The sequence below is a fragment of the Aegilops tauschii genome, chromosome 7 (assembly GCF_002575655.3).
Source record: "Aegilops tauschii subsp. strangulata cultivar AL8/78 chromosome 7, Aet v6.0, whole genome shotgun sequence".
In the NCBI taxonomy this organism is placed as follows: domain Eukaryota; kingdom Viridiplantae; phylum Streptophyta; class Magnoliopsida; order Poales; family Poaceae; genus Aegilops; species Aegilops tauschii.
Window position 1 is genome coordinate 560,658,366 of NC_053041.3, and position 24,246 is coordinate 560,682,611.

Consider the following 24,246-nt stretch of genomic DNA (forward strand, 5'->3'; position numbering starts at 1 on the left):
CTTCGCAGCCCCGCAATCTTGTTGATGCACTGTCTTTGCTTGGCCTGCGCTTGGAAGTATTATATGTTGCGATCCCCGTCGCGGAGCCTAAGAATTCGTGACCGTTGCCGCACCCATATCTCCTCTAAACGGAGAGCTTCTCGTAGTTTTGTAATTGTACTCTTTTCCTCATCACTCGGTACCCGTCCTAAGGACTGGCGCTGTAGTTTGTCGAGTTTTTGTTGCAGTTTCTAAACTGTCCTAGATAGGCAGCCGAATTCCTTTTTCCCCCATGGTCCAAGTCGCTGTTGCAGAGCACCAAGCGACTCAATCACTCCATGTAGACCTGGTGCGCGCTGTTGATTGCGCCAACACTCGGCCACAACTCGTTCGTACTCCACATGCGTCCGCCACACATTTTCGTATCTGAACGGTTTAGTACCCCGTCCTCCTTGGTCGCCCTGCTGCTTCCTGAACTCCACTTTGATGAAGCAATGATCAGATTCAGCAGCACATATGTGGCGGACATTCGTGAAACCAAACATTTGCCGGAACTGCTCGTTAGCAAATGCACGATCAATCCGGGCTTTTACGTTCGCTACTCCATCATGCTGGTTATCCCATGTGAAAGGAACACCCGTCCATCCAAGATCTTGGAGAGCACAATCTTCGACAGCTTCTCGAAATATTCGCATCTACCGTTCGGGCCGAGCTGAACAACTGAAGTGCTCATCAGCGTATAGCGTTTCATTGAAATCTCCCATGCAAATCCATGCCTCATGCGATATGGAGTACAAGGTCCTTAGGAAGCGCCAGCTGTGGTGCCGGTCCTCCGCTCTCGGCGCACCATAAAAACCCGTAAACCTCCAGACATCCGAGTCATGATCAACTCTCCGCACCACAACATCAATGTGGCCGGTACTATAGTTCTTCAGCTCAACAGACACATCTTTGGACCAGAACAGGCCTATGCCTCCGCTTAGCCCCTGACTGTTGACCGCAAAACATCCAGAGAAACCTAAAGTGAGTTTCAGATTCTCTACTCTCTCTGCCCTAATCTTTGTTTCCATCACAAAGAGAAGGGCGGGAGTGCGGGACCTTCTTTCATCACCACATTGCGAAGCTCACGAACTGCCTCGGGTTCCCAAGCCCTCGGCAGTTCCAGCTTAAGCAAATCATTGATCCTGGCAGGGCTGTCGCAGCCGCTGCCGAATTTTCAGAGTTCGTTGGGGTTGGTTTCTTTTTCTTTGGTTCTCTGACTGTGCCATCATCCTCAGCTCCATCCCCATCGACAACCAGCTCTTGGCCGGTGGTTTTGCCCTCCCCCTCATTTGTTGTGTGATTCATCAGCAAGGGCATCTCCACTTTCTTGTATACCTGAGTCGGCGGCCCTCCCTTGCGTTTAGGCGCCTTGTTCCTCTTCTTCGGTGAGTTCACCTCAATACCCCCATCAGCTGCCATGCTAGAGTTCATCGATTCTTGCTTACTATTTTTTGCTTGCTGGTTCTTTGACGACGAACTATCCGACGATGCAGCCCTCTTTTTCTCTTCCGGCGGCCGGAGTCCTTTACCAAACGGCAGATCACCGTTCTCATCCCTCGTACCCGGTGTTGGACAGAACAAATCCGAGTGGCCCAGCCGGCCACATGAAAAACAGAAGTGGGGGATATTTTCATACTGTATGTCATAAGGATCAGTTTGCCCCCTCCTTGCTGATTCTATCAAAATCCACCTCCTCAATGGTTTGGCCACATCTAGGGTTACTCGAGCAAGCAAGAAGCCTCCATCATGGTCGAAGTGAATTAGGGTTGCTTTCTTGTCTATCTGTTTGGCAATCGCCTTGTTCCACCGCTCGTCCCTCAGATTGAACGGAAGATTCACAACCCTAGCCCAGACTTGCAATTTCTCAAACCTGAGTTCCGACGGCCTCATGCAATCATCGAACTCCGCCAAGATCACTGCGTGCTTGCTGATGTGCCATGGACTCCCGTCCCACACGCGATCATGATCCCTCTTTGTGGCGAACTCCGCCACAAATATATTCTCTCCGACTACGCGGAAGGATAGTCCTTTAGGGTTTCCCCATGCGGGACGTAGAGCATTGGAGATTGTTTGGGTGTGCAGTATATTCCGATGCAGTACCTTCCCCGCGATCATCCACTTCTCCGGCATGCCCTCAACTCTGTCATCGAGGACCAGCGGTGTTGCCTCTTCCTCCGAGATGTCGAGTTTCCTCAACTGTTCCTCGAGACGAGCCCTGGCTGACTTGGGTGAGAGTTCCCCCCTCCCTTGCCGCCGCCGCTGCCTGATGCATCCATCTCTGGCCGGCGATCTCAAACGCGCCCCGTCGATCGAGCCCACGGGCGCCGCCAAGATCCGCTAAACCCTAGTTGCCCCAATCGCCTTTGGGAGGACCGCGGTTTCCGGAAAAGACAATCGCCTTTGGCACGACTAAGGTGGCGGACGCTGTGGGGTGCAAGGGTTTTCCTTTGCCATATACGTATGCGAGAAGAAATTGTACGAGGATGACTGAATAGTTGAGCACTTCCGATTTTTCTGCTACCACGATCGGACGAACTAAAACTTGATTTAGATGGGATCGGACGGCCGGGGAGGCAGCCATGTTTTTTCCCAGACCGCCTGACAGACGCCCAAAAAAGCAATCTGCAGAAATGGCGTCCGAGTCCGAACTGTAGTCACTAGTGAGATTTCAATGATTTGGAGATTGATTAGCGGCTTAATCAATCCGACTTCGGATTGGTAAGTAACTGGAATTAATCGACCCATATAATCAGAGGAGCTAAACGCTTCGCTTAACGCGAGATTACGCCGGGTAATCTCGATTACACCGCGGCAATTCGACATGGCGATGACCCTCTGGTCCGTGGACGTCAAGAGCGGCGAGACCGTGTGGTCCAGGCGCTTGCTGGAAGGCCGCCGCGGCGCCGTCACCGGCGTCTCCCTCGTCGGCCCGCCGAGCGACGGGAGCGTCGTCGTGGAAGCCTACGTCAAGAACGCCAGCGGGGACCACGCGTTCACGCTCGCGTGGCTGTCCACCGAGAGGCCCCGCGCGGAGCTGCCATGCCCGGTTATGGTGATGGACTCCGATTTCTTCTGCTCTCGCGTGATGCGGCGGGGAGGCGACCCCGCTGGCGGTGAGGCTGTCGCCGTTCGGATAGATGGTCACTTCAACGATCATCCGACGCTGTGGGAGCAGTTCGACGACGAAGATGATGATGACGAGGATGAATACTCGGTGGATTCGGAAGACGACGACGATGACAGCAACAGCGAGGAGGAGGAGGAGGAGGAGGAGGGGAGCGACGGCGAGGACGACGGACAAGCGACCAGCGCCGACGATAGCGTGATGCTAAGCACGCTACAGACACTGCACCGTAGGAAGTACGCCCCCGAGGGGCAATTCGTTGGAGGTTCTGCGCCGCGGTTCGCCTGCGCCGGGAGCACGGTCGGCGTCATGCGGGTCGCCGCCGTGGAGAGCCGAGGCGGAGACGACAGCAAGCAGATCTTGGTGCTCTACCGCTACACCCGCTTCAGGGCAACACCGGACGGCGTGGAACGGCGAGGGTGGCCGAAGGAGCACCAGCTCCGGTTCATCGCCACCGGCGACCACGCGGCGAGGTCGCTGGCGTGGGCCGGATCGTCTCTGGCCGTGCTGATATACCCCGGTTTCTTCAGCGAGAAGCTTGAGAAGAGCAAGCATCTTGAGGAGAGCAGGAAGCTCCAGGAGCTATGGTCTAGCTTGACGTCGCTGGTGAGCGTCCCGCCGGGAGCGAGACGCATCGAGGTGTTGGTGGACGTCGGCAACCTCCAGCGGGCGGACTACACGCCCGCGAGCATGAGGCACATGTACGCCGCGCTGGAGAGCATGGTGGCGGGCCCGGGGCCCGAGCGCTTCATCGGCATGGAGTTGCACTTGCCGGAGCCGGTACGGTGCGGCGCGGAAGGCGAATCAGCCGACGATGACGATAGCGGCAGAAACGCGGACGAGCGGCCGGCAAAGCGGAGGAGGGTAGACGTCGCTGGGGAGGATTGCCCCGTCTGCTTGCAGCTGCTGGAGGTGGAGGGCGACGACCTCGCCGCGTGGCCCGGGTGCAGCAAGCCGCACGTATTCCATGGCGCGTGCTTGGAGCGCGCCCTCGTGGAGAGCGTCCGGTGCCCGATGTGCAGGCACAAGTTGTACATGGAGCCCAAGCTAGAGTGATCGATAGACCCAAGCAAGGGCGTCGCATGGTTGTACTAAGAAGTTTGTGCAGTGTATCATTCCCTTGTAGCTATAGTTAGCTAATTTCTTCAGATTTGCTTATGTTTTTCTCGAGGATAGCATTCATTCGACTGATTGATGATGTAAGTTCATCCATCGATGAATTGCTTCAGATGTATTTTGTATGAACGTATCATTGTAATTGTTGTTGTTTCGCGGAAAAACTTCGGATCTATTCATCAATTGTCAAGGTAGCAGAAAGAACACTAGAAGTAAAAATTACATCCAGGTTCGTCGATCACCTAGCGATGATTATAAGCACTGGAGCGAGCCGAAGACGCACCGCCATCATCGCCCCTCCCTTGTCAAAGCCGGCGAAACCTTGTTGCAGTAGACAACCGGGAAGTCGTCGTGCTAAGGTCTCACAGGACCAACGCACCAGGATAGCAACCGCCGCCGATGAAGGCAAGCATAGATCGAAAGGATCCAAACCGTAGAGACACAAACGTAGATGAACGAAGATCGGATCCAAGTGGATCCACTAAAGAAAAACGCCGACCAAATCCTGTGAGATCTGTCGGAGACACACCTCCACATGCCCTCCGATGACGCTAGATGCATCGCCGGGGCGGGGGCTACGTGGGGAGAATCTTATTCCATCTTCAGGAAGCAACCGCTGCCTCGCCTTCCTGAATAGACATAAACCCTAACGAAACTCAAGAAAACACCTAAAGTAGCCCTCCCGCTGGCAGGCGCCGTGCCTCCATGTAATGGCTTTAATGAAAGGAAAATGTGTTTGTTCAGCTCCCCAATTGTGTGCCTACTCTTTTTTTTATTAGTGAAATGGTTATTCATCAAAGTTGCTTCCTTCAAGTTGTCTGCTTTTTTCCGAGTGACCATTGTTGTCAAGATGAATGATTTACTCCACTACCAACATTATCTTCATGTATATGACCTCCAAATCCTAGAGTAAGATTTCATTACTTGCGTCGAAACGGAATTGACACAAATTTTAGGTTGGGCTCGACCGATTCTTTGTCGAGCATGGTTGATTTCTCTGGTGGCTTTTGAATGATTATTTTCTGACGAAACCTTGTCAGGAGAGCAGAGTGCTCCTACAATTTTATTAAGAAAAAGAGAGTGGCCCAGTTTATAAGGAAGACTATGATGTAAACCACACAATCGGATGATTGATTAGGGGATAACCATGTAAAAATCCCGGCGACTGGCACGAGCAACCGCAAACCCAAAACTAGACTCCGCCACCAAACGCAAAACCAACGACCGAGGGCCACAAGGACCTGGGGTAGAGGTGAAGAAGCTCTTCAACACTGCCTCCAAGAAGTAAATGGCACTCGCGGGTGTCAATGTCACTGACACCAACCCCATCAAGACAAAGTTTTTGCCGAGAGGTCCGCACACCCCCACCCTACCAAACCCCTTGGGAGGGGATCCAGCCACGCCAGCAGCCCCCGCAATCTAGATCTAGCCAAACATGATCTAGTGTCGGGTGGACTCTTCCGCTAATGACCCAACCAAACATTTCTCCGGATCATGGGATTCACTCCATTTTGCCGGACTTGCCATCACACAAGAACTATGATTGGACAATGAACCCCAAGATCCTAACTTTTCCCAATACCAACCAAAGTCAGGAAGACACCCCTGGATCAACCCGAGGAGGGGGAGGCAAGGACGGGTGAGGGGGGGGGGTAAAGACAGTGATCAGTCGGAAGGAAAACTCATTGCAACGGGCCGCCAGAGGACAGGCAGACTCTAGATCGAAACCCTAGAGGACGTAGAAGAACCATCTATCGCGTGTCGGCCCGTCAGGGGCCTGGCTCGACACGTGACTAAACGGGTCATGCCCGGCACACGACGCGCCTTGGGCCATGTTCGGACTGCGAGGCCGACACGGCATGACCCCTTTTTAATTATTTCTTGCTATAATATTTATAGTAAAAAATACCCCAAATAAATAGGCCCATTAGAGCTAAACGTGTCGCGTGCCGACCTATTTTTTTGGATAAATGTTGCCGCTTTATTACTTAAACGTAAACAGAAATCTCGTCCGAAATAAAGTCCAGAATGCAGTCTGGAGGAACAGAGAGCCAGACTTTACAAAGTTCTTCTCCCATTCCAACCTTAGCTAATCTATCAGCGGCACCATTTGCACTACGACTAACCCACGTCACTTTAACCTGCTGAAAGCTCTTGAGCATTCCCTTAATCTCTGTTGAATGTAAATGAGAATGAATCGAACTTATATCTTTCATTGATCATCGGATGGTATTTATACAAGGCTTTCCGTCTCTTGGCAAAGTCGGTTACAAGGAGAAGGCGCTTGTTTGGTGATCACAGGCGTCTGTACAATGAGAAAGCGTCCGTATGGACACATGCGTCCGTATGGCGCTTTGGGCATACAAACCGTCTATTATGGTTATAAACTAATTCTAACACTCCCCCTTGCACAAAGCTACGTCTTGTATGTCTTGTGTCCTTGTATAATCTTGAAAATACTCCATGTAGTCTTGATGATCTTTGAAGTTGATAATTACTCCCCCAAAACCCTGTGGGAAAATGTGAGGAGAATAATATTTGATATGTTGTTAAAACTCCTTAAAAACCCAGTGGGAAAAATAAGAAGAAAATGGTACAACATATAATGGTAATTGTCTCTTTGATAACTTATATGAGAAAAACCTCGAGAGGATAAAACTCATTGGTAAGTTTAGAGGACAATTTATATGCCTTGTATACATCTGTTAAAACCCCGATGGGGAAATAGGAAGTATGACATATATTCTTGTGTTGATATTACCTCATTAAAAACCTTGATGAGAACCTTGAAAGTAAACTCATTAAGGGAAAAGAGTGTAATATAATGTTTGAATAGGTTATAATTCAGGAAGAGACTCCCCCTGATCCTTGCAATTTAGGTGCAATATGCGTAGTGATATTGCTTTTGTATAACCGGTTTGCATCGGAGCAACACAAGTATTATTATCTTTGTAGATAATAATTGGTGATTCAATAGAACCAATGTTGTATGTGTTTTATCATTCCGTGAATCCACACATATTTATGTGAAGCCTTGTATTTCAGAATGATAGGTGGTTGTAGCCACTAGAGTCCTTTTGAAGACAACAATGGAATGGCAAGCCCACCATATAGGTACAAGAAGCCTATTAGTGATCTGACATCACGGGGATTGGATAAGTAGTCAGTATCAGCGCATCCGATGATATTGGAGTTCAGATTTCTCTGAAATTTTACAAATAGGTTAAGGTATTTGGTGCATTGGAGATATCGAAAGATACTCTTGTTCCCGTCCACTAGTGTTAGGTCCAATGGCATTGAGATATGGAACATCATGTCCCAACATCTCTTCTCCATCTTTTATGGTTTTGAATGTATGTTTCTCTACGTCTAGAGATTGAACACCCATATAGTTTAGATGGATATGACTTGTCCATATTTGAATTTCTCCAATAATTTCTGGATATAGGTAAAACGGTGTACCATATTTCTTGAGTGGAGGTGCTCGAATTGTAGCTAAAGTAAAAAGTTGGTATTTACTTATATCCTTCTTCTCGAAATCCATCTTTAGATGATGACGTGTTTCATGAAAATCTTCTGTGTTGCTAATGATGTTATAATCATAACATACACTGATTATGAATATCATATTGAAAATTTCTTGATGAACACGTTGAAAAATCATCATTGTTAGAGTATTCCTTTTGTAAAAGGAACTCACTAAGTCGGTCGTACCTTCCGACTATTGTAAGTCATGTAGTGACTTATAGTTTACACTATGTATGTTGTGATTTCTGTTTGGATTCATAATTGGGATTCCTATGGGGAACTTATATGTATGAATCAAGTGACACATGAGTATATGGTCACTACATCTATCAACTGCATAAATAGATGATTTGTACTGCCATTGAGACAAGTATCGGAAAGTGATTCCACTTGTGTCTAGAGAATGTATCTTGGGTATCTGCGTGAACCTTTATGCTACATGCCTTGCTATTGACTCACCACCTTGTTGTTCTCATTCCACTTTTGGACAAAAACTGGTGTAGGTATTTCTTTTGTGTATACCTTCCATTTATTGAGCAAGACTATTTCTCCTTGGGTTGCTTCCTTTGATTGAGTCCAGTCCAAGCGAGTGCTTTTCAAACTCTGCCATGGCCATGGTCTTTGGATCTGGATCATTGTAAAGGTTGTTTGCAATATGGTGGAGAATGTATGTCGACAGTTGTAGGCTTTTAGTTATATGATTCTCTAGAATGTATATAGTTGGTGAAAATCTTGTTTACCCTTGGTGACTCTTCGTGGTTTCCCCATACGGTCGAGTCTAGGTATTCCGATATCCCAGTCATTGTGTGCATTATTGAGCTGGGTTGTGGTGGTTTTTCATCCACTGTGTGTATACTACCCATTTTGTGTCTATCAACGTTAAGTTGACTTGCATTTACTGTTTCGAGGGTTTCTTCCTCACTTTCCTTTGTTGCTTGCAAGAAGCTGAATCCTGCTCTGTGACCGTACTTCTCCCCCTCTTGATTTGAACAAAGAGTTGAGTGGTTTTGTTGGTACCTCCACTCTTTCTGGCACAATTGTTGCAAGATTATAGGATTTTGTTACATATTTGTAGCCAGTAATGGATTTGGCAGGTTATTTGCAACCTATTACAAAGTTTTCTGAACGTGAAGTTCAATGTCTTAAGTACGTGAATTTGAGGCAGAAATGTGTCAAACATTCCAATTAATTTCCCGGCATTCATTTTTGGTACTTAAAGTCTCCCCCTAATGCCTTGAAATTTTCCTCACTAAGTATACTAGCCTTGAATAACTCCCCCTGATAGGGGCTTCAGGTATTTGACGGAAATACAGTTATTCCTCACATAGATCCCAATTTTCTGTGAGGGGCCATTGATGTATGCCGCGGTGGTGATATTGGTATGCAACCAAATAATCGCAGATGGGAAATTCTTTTGATTTGCACGTACTAGTTTTAGAGGGAAGGTACTACGAGATGTAGTATGCGGCAGTTGAATCATGTCAGCAGGGTGTAAAACTGCATGACTCCAACTCAAGGTTGGTAGTTTGCAATTCATTAGTCAGACGTGCTATGAGCTTAATTTTCTTTCACAACCCAGCCATTTTGAGTGTGGATATATGGGACCGAGTGCTGAACATCAATCCCTATGCCATGCAACATCATTGAAGGCTAGTGAGGAGAGTTCAACTGTGTTGTCCATTCGAATTGACTTGATTCAATTTTGTAAATAATGAGCTTGTAATTTAATACCTTATCTCATTATTATGGAAAATACATGGTTGTGTGGCTAGTAGGCACACATGGGACCATCGTGGATATGTGTCTATTAGAGCCATGAAATTCTTTAAAAGTCCACACAATGGTTGGATATCCTCACAAACTACGAATATTGTGAGAATTTAGCATAATATAAACCACGACTAATGGAATTGCTGATAATTTTCCGCATCATCCATATGTTGGGATGACCAAGGCGTTCATGCCAAGTTTGGAATGCATTAGCATTCTGGAAAATTACCTTATTCACAACATATGTAACGGGTTCGTGCAATACCGACGATAGGTGATTCTGCATTAAAAAAATGCCTTTCATATCCGTTGTTATTGGTAAAAGGGAGATACTACTCCTCTTTGTTGTCATCATAAGTTATGACATGGAAACCATTCTGTCATATATCTCTGCACTTATAGGGTACAAATTGAACTAATATGCTATAAAGTGTTCTTGGTTAATACTTTTATACCCATAGGGAGTGTAGTGTGGCACGACCAAAGCCAACAATTCTCGTATCGTGTCAAACGATTATTAAAATATATCCTTGTCTCTTGGTGAGATTTTTGAATATATATTTCCCTTATGTGTAGAGTTTTTGGTTGCATTGTCCACAAAGAATATTTTCTCTTCCATCGGATTGACTTCCGTAGAATTCTATATATAGAATTGAAGAATTTTCAATGTGAAAATCTTTATCAGATATATAGAACACATACAAATTTATTTGTATCATGAGTGCTGATACAATATACTGTGATTTATACTATTTGATAACACCTACATATTTATTAAATAAATAGATGTTGACAAGGAGTCGAGAGACTAGTAAAGTCTCCAAACATGTCATTTGAAGCATATTCGATGACCATGTTCTCCGTGTTTATGGGATTTTCTGACGGTTGGGGAGTCTTGTTGTTCCATAATGTGAACATATGACTACCTTGGTATTGTCAGATTGAAGATTGAAGTTTTCTTCATATCTTTACCCTTGAGAAGGCCAATTGTGTCACGTGGATTTTTGATACAAATTGACTATATGTGGCTTGTGCTTCTTGTTGCGTTTGCATGTACCCTTCGAGTTCGTTGATTGGTTTCTAGTAGAGCCATCGAACTTGTTGTAATTCTGAAAATTTGCACCTACTACGGGTGGAGGAGAGACACGAAGGAATTCATCAAGTTCCCCCCCCCCCTAGAGTAGTGCATTTATGTGATCGGAATAAATTAGGTACTTTAGCATGGTATTATTGCTATAAGATCCTGTCAGCGGAAAACATAGTAGATAATGTCTTCTATCTTCTCCATTTTGTAGGTTCTTTTTCGCAAATCGCAAGCTGAAGCAAAAGTTATGAACCTCATGCTTATTGTCTCCGACAGATATGAAATCTTTGAGTCGGGAATGATTTAAATCATGACTTGCTGCTAGGCAGTATGACTACCTTTTGCTATTCATAACTAATTTAGAACTTTCCCACATGGTGCTTATAGTTTTCGCCATCAAATATTCATAATTATGATCTGGATGGATCCATATGAATTTGATCGGCTAGCCGCACATCTATCCCATTGGGATTTTTAAATGCCGCTATGATTCCACGAGACGCATGGTTGACCTCAACATTCATAGCCCATGTATGATAGTTGTGACCGTCGAGAGAGAAATCATCGAATTTTTGTCATCTTGGCATACATGAGGTTGGAACCATACATTTGTTCAATCTACTTGTACGTAAATTGTAATCGTCATGGTTATGTGCTAACAAAATTTGCAAAATTGTGAGTTCAAGTGAATACTTGAAGTTTGTTTGATGTAGAACTCAAAACATCTATGACTACACTTTCGAGATATCACCATTTTTATAGAGTCCGTCCCGTTTCGAGATATCACCAAATGGAGCCCGTCTCGTTTCGGGATATCAACAAATGAGGTCCATCTCATTTCGAGATATCAACATTTGTGGTCCATCTCGTTTCGAAGGTAGTCACTTCACAATTTGTTTGCAAATCAATTCAATTCGAATTAAGTCATTATGTGCCTTTTCAGCATTTTTGGACTTGATTGATGGTGAGTTGATATTTAATTTTGCAAGAAAATAAATCTCAATTGCAAAAATAATAGTATTGTACCATTTATATATGTTATAGGGATTGCAAAATGCAAACACATTGAACATATAGTCATTTATAGACACAATATGGTCAAGAACATTAATATACACAATAATTGAGTATATTATGTATTTACACAGGCTCCAAAACATGTACAGTAGTACTTTGAAACCTGTACTAGCTAGTACTAGCTGTAATTTGACCAATCTGCCAAAGTGCTCTATACGAGCTATTAAACAAGTACTTTGCTGGAGCCTGGCCATAACGTATCTAGATGGACTAATTGGCAGCCTGGAAAAGACCAGCCTGGCTGGTCGATCGGATAAGGAGAGAATAACTAGGAGAGAGAGAGCGACTCAAGCCACGTCCGAATCCCCAATCCTTTGACCAACACACGCGGAGGCTCCCATGGCCGCTCGGCCGCATCAACGCGGAGAGGTGCTCCCGCCGTGCTCTTCCTCGTCGGAGGAGCCGCCGGGGAGGCGGGTGCTAAGCACAGCGCCATTGGGGAGGCCAAGGGAGGCGGGCTCCCATGTGCCTGCGCGGAAACCGTGCTAGTGGGAGGCCATTGCCGCCGCGGCGCAGGATGCGGCGAGCTTCGGGTGGCGGCGTCGGTGGCCGCGCTGGTGACGGGAGGTCTCCGTCGGCTGCCGCCGGGTCGTTCCGGACGGCGCGCGTCGCCCAACCGCTGGTCGTGAAGACCAAGCGCGCCAGGAGCACCACCGTGCCAGGAGGCCGCGGCCGCGTACACGGCGGACCGCAAGGATGCAAGCCGTGCTATACCGCGGGCATGGCTACAGCCGAGGCAAGCGCGGATGCGAGCGTTGCGGAGGTTCGCGCAGGGCCGATCACCGCGATGGGTGCTGTTGGCCACCGCCGCCGGTCCTCCGAAGGAGGTCGCGATGGGGAAGCCTCAGGAAATTTACTTACCGATGTTTCTGATCTTCCTATCCCCCTTCTTCCTCTCTTCTTTTGTGTAGACTCAATTCACTCGGTGGCGAGCGTGAGCGCTGCCGGGCTCCATTTGCCGGTGCGGCCGGAGTAGCATCTTGGCGGCGGGACGCCAATGGCAGGAGACGGCGGCGAGCGCCCGTGCGCGGCGAAGATGGAGTGGTGGCCGGCGGCGACGGGGATGATGGCCACGGCCTCCGCCGGGGGTACCTGCATCTAGTCCGAAGGCGGCCGCACGCGCTGGGTACCATCGCCGATGGGCCATGGTCCGCGCGCCGTCACCTCGTCCTCCAGGCACCGACCTCTCCCTTTCTTCCGTTCTTCTTTTCCTGTGATTCTGGGCAGAGCTCTCGGCAGAGCAAGTGCTGATAACGTGTTGAATGTAAATGAGAATGAATCGAACTTCTATCTTTCATTGATCATCGGATGGTATTTATATCGGATGGTATTTATACAAGGCTTTGCGTCTCTTGGCAAAGTCGGTTACAAGGAGAAGGCGCTTGTTCGGTGATCACAGGCGTCTGTACAATGAGAAGGCGTCCGTATGGACACATGCGTCCGTACGGGACTTTGGGCATACAAACCGTCTATTACGGTTATAAACTAATTCTAACAATCTCCTCCACATGCGGCCCTACAGCTGAGAGATTCTTCTCCGAGTTGTTAATCATAGCCACCACAGTTGAGTTATCACTCTCCAGATGTAGCCTCCGCACATTTACCTCCGCTGCAAGCTGGATGGCTCTCTTGCAAGCTTGTAACTCCACCATCTCCGGGTCTGCCGACCTGCTGTAGTGGTGGCAAGCTGCAGCCTTGAACGCTCCTACATGATCACGGAGCACAACTCCTTCCCCTCCTTTGGCACGCTGCAGCCTTGAACGCTCCTAAACGTGTCGCGTGCCAACCTATTTAATATGTCTCTTGCTTGGTGTTGCAACGCGCATGCCGGTATGGCATGACCTGTTTATAATCCGGCCGACGTGGGTTGGGCATGCCAGAGGCGTTTAACAAGGGGTCGGGTTGTGTTGAGCCGTGCTGGCCCACTTGGCCAGGTTTGGGCCTATTACCACATTTTGCAAAACGGTCCTGCCTGTTTCTCTAAAAAAACATTTTCATGGCCTGCTGTTCGTACACCCTGAAAAAGTCTCGCCCCTCCCCTCGTGAACCGAACTCTCACGATGCCGCCTACCCTCCTTAAGAGCATCTCTAGCAGATCCCACAAAACGGCCTCCCGCAAATTCATTTTAAGGTTCCCCCGAAAACGGTATTGCGATACCACGAGGGCTTTTGCTGTACGAGTTTACGGGGTCGGCTTCGCATCGGAGCCGTCGTGGTACCGCAAAATTATTTTCGGGGGAACCTTAAAATGATTTAAAGCAAATTCATGATTTTGAACAATGTAATCTTAATACAACATCAATATAAATCAAACTTATTACTGTTTTAGCATCATAAAATACAATAATCATCTTTTTCGACAAAGGGTGTTTTTTATTGACTCAAAATTAGCATCAAGCGATACAATTGTAGTGAGTACACACCCGGCCTCTGCATAATTAGGATGCACAAAACCAACACTAACGCACACACGCAAAGTATCACGTCGGCAAATAGCAAAGTCATTCAAGACCGAAGCTATGCCTAGGCGAAGGGGAAAAAGAAAAAAACCGAAAGTGAAGAAAACAACGATTGATGACACACTAGTAGAAAAGGGGGCTTTTGTCCCGGTTGGTAAGGGCCTTTAGTCCCGGTTTTTGAACCGAGACTAAAGGGTCGTTACTAATGCCTCCCCCTTTAGTCCCGGTTCTTACACGAACCGGGACTAAAGGCCGTCCACGTGGACGCAGCCTGGAGCTCCACCTTTAATCATTTTATGATTTTTTTTTGAAATTTTTTTTTTGCGATTTTTTTTTTTTATTTTCAAATTTCTGAATTATTTTAACCTCTAATCTCTAATCACCACCCCTCATCACTGCTCAATTTATCCTCTAATCTCTAATCACCCCTCATCATTCCAAATCATCTAACTTTCCGGACGGTCACCCATCCTCTCACTACTCCAGCCTGAGCACGCTTAACTTCCGGGTTCTATTCTCCCTCGTTTCCAAGTCTGCACTTGTTGTTTTCCTGACAATAGTAAGATGTCAATTCTATTAACCCTCAGGAATTTAGCTTGAGCATGAAGTGACACATTTCACTGTTTGAGTTTGAAACTATTGTTTTAAAAAACAATAATTATTTAGTAACACTAATATTTCTGGAATAATTAGTTTGACCATTGTTTGACCACTGTTTGGCCACAATTTGACCACAGTTTGACCAGATTTGACCAAAATTCAAAAAAACTGAAATAATTATTTAGTAACACTAATATTCTAGAATAATTAGTTTGACCATTGTTTGACCACAGTTTGACCACAATTTGAAATTTTTTGAATTTTTTTGCCTCTCCAGATCTTAAAAGCCCCGTAACTTTTTTCTGTTAGGTTTTTGAGGATTTTGAAAATGTTTAACGGGGTTTGCCCCGTTAAATTCGGATGTAACTTTTCGAGTAGATGATTTTTCATATAAATACTTTTTCATCCGAGTTCGTATGCAAAAGTTATGCCCATTTTAAGAAATTCCAGAGAGATTTTGCAAATAAAGTCAAAATTCATATTTGTTAATTTTCCCAACAACTAGACCACATATCACATGGGAAACTTATTTTATTTTATTTTTTTGACATTTTCATCATTTTCTTTTGTTTTTTCTAAAACTGAAAAGGCGGTCCACGGGGGGGGGGGTAGAGTTTGAAAATGGGACCTTTAGTACCCGTTCGTGCCATGAACCGGTACTAATGCCTCAAAGCCCATTAGTACCGGTAGGTGGCACCAACCGGGACTAAAGGTCTAACCTTTAGTCCCGGTTGGTGCCACCAACCAGGACTAATGGGCATCGCACCCTTTAGTCCCGGTTCGTGGCACCAACCGGGACTAAAGGGCCCAGGTGAACCGGGACTAATGCCTTAGCCGCACGAACCGGGACGAATGCTCACATTAGTCCCGGTTCGTGACTGAATCGGGACTAATGTGAATACTGCCCTGTTACCAAAGCCCTGTTTTGTACTAGTGACATACAACAGTGGCCATCGGCTCCAATCATCTCTTGACAGCACAAGGACTACGAAGAAGGTTCTTCAAAAGCGATGTCTTCACGAAGAGAACGACGTGCAAGCGCCGCGTCGCCTGATCCGACCATCGAAGATCAGATCGTGGGTTTTCACCTTGAAGATCAAGTCCGAGAAAACTCCGAGCAATGCCTTCATCAAAGTTACGACACATAGAAAGTCGTCATTGCCAGGTATAACAAAATGGTAATACCTAGGTATACAATAATCATCTTAATTACAACAAATGTTCAAATCCGAATAATTAAAACAATAACGAATGGTCCGAAATTGTTCAAATCGCGCATGTATACAAATAAGATCAAATGGATAAAATGGGAGTCTACCTCCCATACAGTTGCCACTGGGGCTTAGTGAGATCATCACAGAGCTGGGTGTGCGTGACATTGTCCTCAATCTGCCGGTATGTCTCAAGAAATGCATTGATCCGATCTGTATTCCTGACAGGCTTGACATGGCTACCAATATTCTCATAGAAAAACTATAACTTTAAATCTCTCTCATCCTCGATAATCATGTTGTGTAGAATTACACATGCAGTCATGATATTTGAGAGGTATTTCTTATCCTAGAAGCGATCAAGACCTCAAACAATGGCAAACTGGGCTTGCAACACACCAAATTCCCTCTCAACATCTTTTCAGCATACTTCTTGTGCTTGGGAAAAAATGTGCTTATTGCTTTCTGTCTCACCGATGGTCTTCACAAATGTTGATGATGAAGGATAAATACCGTCGGCAAGATAATGCCCCATGGTATAGTCATGTCCATTGACAATATAGTTGCAACCTAGAGTTTCTTCAATACCAAGCCGAGCAAAAGATGTGATCTTTGTAATACATTGATATCACTAAGAGAACCCGACAATCCAAAGAAGCAATGTCAAAACCACAAGTCATGCGAAGCCACTGCTTCGAGCACTATCGTAGGATTACAACACAATCGTAGGATTGCGTATATGGCTGGTGTACTGCCCGCCCAAGCCACAGGGCAGTTCTTACACCTCCAATGCATGCAATCCACACACCCAAGCATCTCCAACCATCCTCTTGCTTCATTCATGGCCATCAACTTTTTGTGTCCTCATTGGGAGGTCGAAGATACTAGGGACAAAAAACCTGGATCAAAACCTTGGCAAACAGCCGCACGCATTTGAATGCCATATGATACCACTCTCATTGTCGCCGATATCTTTTTGGTATGAATTAAACCCATGCAAACCGACGACATTTCTCTGGCGAGTGAAAATTGATAGTTTTGCTCGCAAGCTTCCACAATGCGAACAAAAAGATATATACGCATTTGATAAACGCCTACGGAAGAGGTGAGCTGGATAGGCTGGTACCTCGTCGAATTAATCTTTCATAAGCATGGAATGGCCCTTCATAAGGACCATCTTCATCGAATCCGATCCGACTAAAGTGGGAGAGACAGACACCCGCTAGCCACCTTATGCATCAAATGCATGTCAGTCAGTGGAACCTGTCTCACGTAAGTGTACGTGTAAGGTCGGTCCGGGCCGCTTCATCCCACAATGCCGCCGAATCAAGATAAGACTAGTAACGGTAAGCAAATTGAACAAATCATCGCCCACAACTACTTTGTGTTCTACTCGTGCATCGAATCTACACATAGACCTAGCTCATGATGCCACTGTTGGGTAACGTAGCAATAATTCAAAATTTTCCTACGTGTCACCAAGATCAATCTAGGAGATGCTAGCAACGAGAGAGAGGGAGTGCATCGTCATACCCTTGAGGATCGCTAAGCGGAAGCGTTACAAGAAGCGGTTGATGGAGTCGTACTCGCGGCGATTCAAATCACGGAAGATCCGATCTAGCGCCGAACGGACGGCGCCTCCGCGTTCAACAAACGTACAGCCCGGGGACGTCTCCTCCTTCTTGATCGAGCAAGGGGAGAGGAGAAGTTGAGGGAGAACTCCAGCAGCACGACGGCGTGGTGGCAATGGAGCTCGTGGTTCTCCGGCAGAGCTTCGCTAAGCACTACGGAGGAGGAGGAGTTGGAGGAGGAGAGGGCTGCGCCAGGCCAGGGGTGCGGCTGCCCTCCCACCCCTCCATTATATATAGGGGCAAGGGAGAGGGGGGCCGGCCCCTTAGATCCCATCTGGTGGGAGGGGCGGCGGCTAGGGAGGGTGGCTTGCCCCCCAAGTCAAGGGGGCGCCCCCTCCAGGGTTTCCCCCAACCCTAGGCGCATGGGCCCTAGGGGAAGGTTGGTGCCCAGCCCACTTAGAGGCTGGTTCCCTTCCACCTACAGCCCATAAGGCCCTTCGGGGCAGGTGGACCCTCCCGGTGGACCCCCGGAACCCCTTCGGTGGCCCTGGTACAATACCGGCATACCCCCGAATACTTCCGGTGACCGTATGATGACTTCCCATATATAAATCTTTACCTCCGGACCATTCCGGAACTCCTCGTGACGTCCAGGATCCTATCCGGGACTCCGAACAACCTTCGGTAACCACATACTATTTCCCATAACAACTCTAGCGTCACCAAACCTTAAGTGTGTAGACCCTACGGGTTCAGGAACCATGCAGACATGACCGAGACACCTCTCCGGCCAATAACCAATAGCGGGATCTGGATACCCATATTGGCTCCCACATGTTCCATGATGATCTCATCGGATGAACCACGATGTCGGGGATTCAATCAATCCGGTATACAATTCCCTTTGTCTATCGGTATGTTACTTGCCCGAGATTCGATCGTCGGTATCCCTATACCTTGTTCAATCTCGTTACCGGCAAGTCTCTTTACTCATTCCGTAACGCATGATCCCGTAACTAACTCCTTAGTCACATTGAGCTCATTATGATGATGCATTACCGAGTGGGCCCAGAGATACCTCTCCGTCATACGGAGTGACAAATCCCACTCTCGATTCGTGCCAACCCAACAGACACTTTCGGAGATACCTGTAGTGCACCTTTATAGTCACCCAGTTACGTTGTGACGTTTGATACACCCAAAGCACTCCTACGGTATCCAGGAGTTGCACAATCTCATGGTCTAAGGAAATGATACTTGACATTAGAAAAGCTCTAGCAAACGAACTACACGATCTTGTGCTATGCTTAGGATTGGGTCTTGTCCATCACATCATTCTCCTAATGATGTGATCCCGTTATCAATGACATCCAATGTCCATGGTTAGGAAACCATAACCATCTATTGATCAACGAGCTAGTTAACTAGAGGCTTACTAGGGACATGTTGTGGTCTATGTATTCACACATGTATTACGGTTTCCAGTTAATACAATTATAGCATGAACAATAGACAATTATCATGAACAAGGAAATACAATAATAACCATTTTATTATTGCCTCTAGGGCATATTTCCAACACGTATCTATAATTTTTTATTGTTCCATGCTATTATATTATCTGTTTTGGATGTTTAATGTGCTTTGATATGCTATTTTATATTATTTTTTGGGACTAACCTATTAACCGAATGCCCAGTGCAAAATGCTGTTTTTTGCCTATTTCAGTGTTTCGCAGAAAAGGAATATCAAATGGAATCCAAACGGAACGAAACTTTCGCGAGGATATTTCTTCGAACAAACGCAATCCAGGAGACTTGGAGTTGAAGTCAGAGACGCAACGAGGCGGCCACGAGGCAGGAGGGCGCGCCCAAGGGGGTAGGCGCGCCCCCCACCCTCGTGTGCCCCTCGTAGCTCCACCGACCTACTTCTTTTGCCTATATATACTCTTATACCCTGAAAACATTCAGGAGAGCCACGAAACCACTTTTCCACCGCCGCAACCTTCTGTACCCGTGAGATCCCATCTTGGGGCCTTTTCCGGCAATCTGCCTGAGGCGAATTCGATCATGGAGGGCTTCTACATCAACATCATAGCCTCTCTGATGAAGTGTGAGTAGTTTACCACAGACCTTCGGGTCCATAGTTATTAGCTAGATGGCTTCTTCTCTCTCTTTGGTTCTCAATACAAAGTTCTCCTCGATGTTCTTGGAGATCTATTCGATGTAATACTCTTTTGCGGTGTGTTTTCCGAGATCCGATGAATTGTGGGTTTATGAACTTGATTATCTATGAATATTATTTGGTTCTTCTCTGAATTCTTATATGCATGATTTGATATCTTTGCAAGTCTCTTCGAATTATCGGTTTAGTTTGGCCTACTAGATTGATCTTTCTTGCAATGGGAGAAGTGCTTAGCTTTGGGTTCAATCTTGCGGTGCTCGATCCCAGTGACAAAAGGGGAACCGACACGTATTGTATTGTTGCCATTGAGGATAGAAAGATGAGGTTTATATCATATTGCTTGAGTTTATCCCTCTACATCATGTCATCTTGCTTAAAGCGTTACTTCGTTCTTATGAACTTAATACTCTAGATGCATGGTGGATAGCGGTCGGTGTGTAGAGTAATAGTAGTAGATGCAGAATCGTTTTGATCTACTTGACACGGACGTGATGCCTATATTCATGATCATTGCCTTAGATATCATCATAACTATGCGCTTTTCTATCAATTGCTCGGCAGTAATTTGTTCACCCACCATAATACATGCTATTTATTTTGCAATCTTTATTTTCCAATCTATACAACAAAAATACCAAAAAATATTTATCTTATTATCTTTATCAGATCTCCAGGAGTTGATGTTAATATTTCAAGCAAATGCTCGGATTGAGAGATATGAAGTCTCCAATAAGTTCTATAGCTGTAAGATGGAGGAGAATAGTTCTGTCAGTGAGCATATACTCAAAATGTCTGGGTATAATAATCACTTGATTCAACTGGGAGTTAATCTTCCGGATGATAGCGTCATCGACAGAATTCTTCAATCACTGCCACCAAGCTACAAGAGCTTCATGATGAACTATAACATGCAAGGGATGGATAAGACGATTCCCGAGCTCTTTGCAATGCTAAAAGCTGCGGAGGTAGAAATCAAGAAGGAGCATCAACTGTTGATGGTTAATAAGACCACCAGTTTTAAGAAAAAGGGCAAAGGGAAGAAGAAGGGGAACTTCAAGAAGAACAGCAAGCAAGTTGCTGCTCAAGAGAAGAAACCCAAGTCTGGACCTAAGCCTGAGACTGAGTGCTTCTACTGCAAGCAGACTGGTCGCTGGAAGCGGAACTGCCCCAAGTATTTGGCGGATAAGAAGGATGGCAAGGTGAACAAAGGTATATGTGATTTACATGTTATTGATGTGTACCTTACCAGAGCTCGCAGTAGCACCTGGGTATTTGATACTTGTTCTGTTGCTAATATTTGCAACTCAAAACAGGGACTGCGGATTAAGCGAACACTGGCCAAGGACGAGGTGACGATGCTCGTGGGAAACGGTTCCAAAGTCGATGTGATCGCCGTCGGCACGCTACCTCTACATCTACCTTCGGGGTTAGTATTAGACCTAAATAATTGTTATTTGGTGCCAGCGTTGAGCATGAACATTATATCTGGATCTTTTTTTGATGCGAGATGGTTATTCATTTAAATCAGAGAATAACGGTTGTTCTATTTATATGAGTAATATCTTTTATGGTCATGCACCCTTGAAGAGTGGTTTATTTTTGATGAATCTCGATAGTAGTGATACACATATTCATAATGTTGAAACCAAAAGATGCAGAGTTGATAATGATAGTGCAACTTATTTGTGGCACTGCCGTTTAGGTCATATTGGTGTAAAGCGCATGAAGAAACTCCATACTGATGGACTTTTGGAATCACTTGGTACTTGCGAACCATGCCTCATGGGCAAGATGACTAAAACGCCGTTCTCCGGAACTATGGAGCGAGCAACAGATTTTTTGGAAATCATACATACAGATGTATGTGGTCCGATGAATGTTGAGGCTCGCGGCGGATATCTTTATTTTCTCACCTTCACAGATGATTTAAGCAGATATGGGTATATCTACTTAATGAAACATAAGTCTGAAACATTTGAAAAGTTCAAAGAATTTCAGAGTGAAGTTGAAAATCATCGTAACAAGAAAATAAAGTTTCTACGATCAGATCGTGGAGGAGAATATTTGAGTTATGAGTTTGGTCTACATTTGAAACAATGCGGAATAGTTTCGCAACTCACGCCACCCGGAACACCACATCGTAATGGTGTGTCCGAACGTCATAATCGTACTTTACTAGATATGGTGCGATCTATGATGTCTCTTACTGATTTACCGCTATCATTTTGGGGTTATGCTTTAGAGACGGCTGCATTCACGTTAAATAGGGCACCATTGAAATCCGTTGAGACGACGCCTTATAAACTGTGGTTTGGCAAGAAACCAAAGTTGTCGTTTCTTAAAAGTTTGGGGCTGCGATGCTTATGTGAAAAAGCTTCAACCTGATAAGCTCGAACCCAAATCGGAGAAATGTGTCTTCATAGGATACCCAAAGGAGACTGTTGGGTACACCTTCTATCACAGATCCGAAGGCAAAACATTCGTTGCTAAGAATGGATCCTTTCTGGAAAAGGAGTTTCTCTCGAAAGAAGTGAGTGGGAGGAAAGTAGAACTTGATGAGGTAACTGTACCTGCTCCCTTATTGGAAAGTAGTTCATCACAGAAACCGGTTCCTGTGACGTCTATACCAATTAGTGAGGAAGTTAATGATGATGATCATGAAACTTCAGACCAAGTTGTTACTGAACCTCGTAGGTCAACCAGAGTAAGATCCGCACCAGAGTGGTACGGTAATCCTGTTCTGGAGGTTATGTTACTAGACCATGACGAACCTACGAACTATGAAGAAGCGATGGTGAGCCCAGATTCCGCAAAATGGCTTGAGGCCAATAAATCTGAGATGGGATCCATGTATGAGAACAAAGTGTGGAATTTGGTTGACTTGCCCGATGATCGGCAAGCCATTGAGAATAAATGGATCTTGAAGAAGAAGATTGACGTTGACGGTAATGTTACTGTCTATAAAGCTCGACTTGTTGCAAAAGGTTTTCGACAAGTTCAAGGGATTGACTACGATGAGACCTTCTCACCTGTGGCGATGCTTAAGTCTGTCCGAATCATGTTAGCAATTTCCGCATTTTATGATTATGAAATTTGGCAAATGGATGTAAAAACTGCATTCCTGAATGGATTTCTGGAAGAAGAGTTGTATATGATGCAACCGGAAGGTTTTGTCGATCCAAAGGGAGCTAACAAAGTGTGCAAGCTCCAGCGATCCATTTATGGACTGGTGCAAGCCTCTCGGAGTTGAAATAAACGCTTTGATAGTGTGATCAAAGCATTTGGTTTTGTACAGACTTTTGGAGAAGCCTGTATGTAAGGGAAAGTGAGTGGGAGCTCTGTAGCATTTCTGATATTATATGTGGATGACATATTGCTGATTGGAAATGATATAGAACTTCTGGATAGCATAAAGGGATACTTGAATAAGAGTTTTTCAATGAAGGACCTCGGTGAAGCTGCTTATATATTGGGCATCAAGATCTATAGAGATAGATCAAGACGCTTAATTGGACTTTCACAAAGCACATACCTTGACAAAGTTTTGAAGAAGTTCAAAATGGATCAAGCAAAGAAAGGGTTTTTGCCTGTGTTACAAGGTGTGAAGTTGAGTAAGACTCAATGCCCGGCCACTGCAGAAGATAGAGAGAAGATGAAAGATGTTCCCTATGCTTCAGCCATAGGCTCTATCATGTATGCAATGCTGTGTACCAGACCTGATGTGTGCCTTGCTATAAGTTTAGCAGGGAGGTACCAAAGTAATCCAGGAGTGGATCACTGGACAGCGGTCAAGAACATCCTGAAATACCTGAAAAGGACTAAGGATATGTTTCTTGTTTATGGAGGTGACAAAGAGCTAGTCGTAAATGGTTACGTTGATGCAAGCTTCGACACTGATCCGGACGATTCTAAATCGCAAACCGGATACGTGTTTACATTGAACGATGGAGCTGTTAGTTGGTGCAGTTCTAAACAAAGCATCGTGGCGGGATCTACGTGTGAAGCGGAGTACATAGCTGCTTCGGAAGCAGCAAATGAAGGAGTCTGGATGAAGGAGTTCATATCCGATCTAGGTGTCATACCTAGTGCATCGGGTCCAATGAAAATCTTTTGTGACAATACTGGTGCAATTGCCTTGGCGAAGGAATCCAGATTTCACAAGAGAACCAAGCACATCAAGAGACGCTTCAACTCCATCCGGGATCTAGTCCAGGTGGGAGACATAGAAATTTGCAAGATACATACGGATCTGAAATGTTGCAGACCCGTTGACTAAGCCTCTTCCACGAGCAAAACATGATCAGCACCAAGGCTCCATGGGTGTTAGAATCATTACTGTGTAATCTAGATTATTGACTCTAGTGCAAGTGGGAGACTGAAGGAAATATGCCCTAGAGGCAATAATAAAGTTATTATTTATTTCCTTATATCATGATAAATGTTTATTATTCATGCTAGAATTGTATTAACCGGAAACATAATACTTGTGTGAATACATAGA

General features: G+C 45.6%; 2 protein-coding genes and 1 long non-coding RNA gene across 3 annotated transcripts; 2 read left to right on the forward strand and 1 right to left on the reverse strand.

The window, feature by feature from the left end:
* Positions 1-230: 230 nt before the first annotated feature.
* On the reverse strand, positions 231-674 carry LOC141027391 (uncharacterized). The gene has a single exon (XM_073504398.1). It carries the CDS (start codon positions 672-674, stop codon positions 231-233), a length of 444 nt encoding a protein of 147 aa, XP_073360499.1.
* A 2,168-nt stretch (positions 675-2,842) lies between these two features.
* LOC109786272 (uncharacterized) lies at positions 2,843-4,201 on the forward strand. Its single transcript, XM_020344852.1, has one exon. It carries the CDS (start codon positions 2,843-2,845, stop codon positions 4,199-4,201), a length of 1,359 nt encoding a protein of 452 aa, XP_020200441.1.
* Positions 4,202-11,653: 7,452 nt separating this feature from the next.
* Positions 11,654-13,024, forward strand: LOC120968160 (uncharacterized). Its single transcript, XR_005762344.2, has 2 exons — positions 11,654-12,483; positions 12,632-13,024. It is a non-coding gene; the product is annotated as an uncharacterized lncRNA (long non-coding RNA).
* The last annotated feature ends 11,222 nt before the right edge of the window (positions 13,025-24,246 follow it).

What these genes read in the sequence shown, in the direction of transcription:
- LOC141027391 (XM_073504398.1), bottom strand. Translation starts at nt 674, where the DNA reads ATGCGAATATTTCGAGAAGCTGTCGAAGATTGTGCTCTCCAAGATCTT.
- LOC109786272 (XM_020344852.1), top strand. Translation starts at nt 2,843, where the DNA reads ATGGCGATGACCCTCTGGTCCGTGGACGTCAAGAGCGGCGAGACCGTG.